Source organism: Bison bison, unplaced genomic scaffold, assembly GCF_000754665.1.
Source record: "Bison bison bison isolate TAMUID 2011002044 unplaced genomic scaffold, Bison_UMD1.0 scf7180017864205, whole genome shotgun sequence".
In the NCBI taxonomy this organism is placed as follows: Eukaryota; Metazoa; Chordata; class Mammalia; order Artiodactyla; family Bovidae; genus Bison; species Bison bison.
The window spans coordinates 4,462,176-4,464,490 of NW_011494777.1; the positions used below are offsets into that span (position 1 = coordinate 4,462,176).

At 54.0% G+C, this 2,315-nt stretch overlaps 1 protein-coding gene across 2 annotated transcripts in view; it reads right to left on the reverse strand.

Moving 5' to 3' along the window:
* NTM (neurotrimin) overlaps positions 1 to 2,276 on the reverse strand; it is a 422,112-nt gene extending 419,836 nt beyond the window's left edge. The window contains exon 1 of one of the 2 annotated variants that reach the window (XM_010844696.1): positions 2,104 to 2,276. In XM_010844696.1, the coding sequence (XP_010842998.1) occupies positions 2,104 to 2,270 (167 nt within the window). In that variant the 5' untranslated portion in view covers positions 2,271 to 2,276. The remainder of the gene's footprint in view (positions 1 to 2,103) is intronic. The other variant, XM_010844695.1, reaches the window with a different exon arrangement.
* Between the last annotated feature and the right edge of the window lie 39 nt (positions 2,277 to 2,315).

Genomic DNA, 2,315 nt, shown 5'->3' on the forward strand with positions numbered 1-2,315 from the left:
CCAGGAGGGCCTCTGCACCAGAGCTGGGCTGTGGAAGCCCCACAGTATCCAACTTCTTCCATCTACAACCAGTCAAGACCAGTGAGTCTAAACACACGTCAAAATGCAAACAAACGTGAGAGCAAGAGAGAGATGGAGAGAAAGGCCCAGAGAAAGCCAGCAAAAGGCACGGTAGTGAAGACAAAGAGAGAGAAGCCAGCAGGTACACGATCATGCGATTTTTCAAGAGGAGCTGCTCCTACCCAGACCTGGCCCCGGGCGGAGCATATGCTGGCGGGGTCCTGATTCTCCTGAGCCTGGGGGCTGCCTGCCGAAGACCACACCCCGGCCCACCCATATCCCCTCACTGTTCCTATACTATGGGAGCTACTGTCTGCAAGACCCCTTGGTCTTGCTTCTTTATCTCCTAATGTCTACAGAGCTGACTACCTTCCACCTTCTTGAAAGTACCATTCCATTCATGTCTACAGTGTTCTCCGGTACGACTGTCTCTGTCTTATCTCCTGGGGGCTACACCTTGCAGCCAAAGGTTGGGGGACAAAGGGCACATGCAGAGGACACTACATGCCATTCACTACATTGCTTCAGAGGCTTGTTTTTGTGTTTCTTTCTAAACAGTCTGAGATCAGGACACATTTGAAGCGTCCACGAAATCCTTTACAAAGCAGACACACAGCTATTTCGGGTATGAGGCAGTCAAATCTTTAACCTTTGCTCAAAATCATCCCTAACTCAGGGTTCCGTGGAAGAGGTGGATCCCAGAACCAAAGAAAACCTAGCAATCCTTGGGGGCATGGGTGTTAGCTTGCCAGAGACAAAGGAGCATGGGTGCCTACAGGCTTCGACAGGCCCTTAAATCTCACCCCTCCTCCGGCAACATCCTGACAAGTCAGCTTTGTAACCCATGCCCCTTCCTCAACATTTTCTATCCTGTGGGTATTGCCTCATGCATCATCCATAAACCTTAGAAGGACAGTCACAGAAGGGGTAAAACAGTGGCTACCAGCACCAAGGTTGTCTCTCCAAGAATCTTCATGCACAGAGAATGGAATACTGCCACACTACCGTGCAGTCAGCTCAGCGGTGGCCCAGTCTGGGAAACTTTATTTAAGCAAGCACATCATTCTTTCCACGAACCTTCTTAACTTCTACCTCCTGCGGACTCTCATCAAATTCCAGAGCATAAGATCCCCGCTTACAATCACTGACGTTCTGTGTGGCCCTCCTGTGTGTGGCATGGTTTGTAGACACTGGAAATTGGAGTTAGCATTTCAGGAGGCAGGGTAGAAAGGGAGACAGGCTCATCCTACCTCACACAAAACATAGCCAAGATTCTTCTTCTCTTCTTCCTCCAGCTCCTATCAGCCTGAACCCCAGAAGTCCATCAGGACCCAACTCAACAATGAAATCCCCTTTGCGTTGGGTAGATGAGCTTTGCACACACTGCTGTGGAGGAGAGCACCACTAAGAGAGCAAGTGATATTTTCCAAGGAGAAGTCAGACTCATGTCCATGGCTTCGATCTCAGGGCCATGTTCAGATAGAGAAAGCATGTCCCTCTGGTCACCAGCTCGAGGCTCGAAGGTGCCCCAGGAAAGCCCAGACAGTCAGACCCAGGACAAAACAGCCGCTCGACCAGAGTATGGGAGCTGGCTGGCAACTTCCCATGGCATGGGCAGAGTGATGGCATTCACAGGAAGCCAGACCCGACCTCTGGGACTCATTAACTTCAGAGAAGACTGCTCACGCTGAGCCCCAGCCAGGCCCCCAATCACCACACCACCAGCTTCAGGCAACAGACAGCGCTCAGGACCCTGGCCTCCATATCAGAGACCCCCTGGCCCAGCGCCCCTCCTGCTTACCAAGTCCTGAGCCAAGGAGGCCAGGTTTGGGAAACAGCTCATCTCTGGAACCGCTGAACGTTTCCCCATGACCACCACCTTTCCAGGCAGAACACCCAGCTCAGCCATGAAGTGGGCAGCCCAGCGAAGCAGCGAAGCCTCCCTGCAGCAGCTCCACGGTACGCACCTGCACCCCGAGCGCTCTCCCCCCACGTCCCCTCCACAAATCACTGTCGATTCAGAGAGGGATGGCGGCTCCCTACCTGAGGGTGGCGCTCTCCCCCTGCCGGACCGTCACGTTGTCCATCGCCTTGGGGAAGGTGGCATCTCCGCTGCGCACGGGCACTCCTGTGGGTACAAGGAACAGCAGCCTGAGAGACACGACCACGAGGCACTTCCAGGGCTGGAACAGGGACCCACAGACCCCCATCCTCGACAGCCACAACTTCCCAGAACTCCGGCGGCGGCTCGGCAC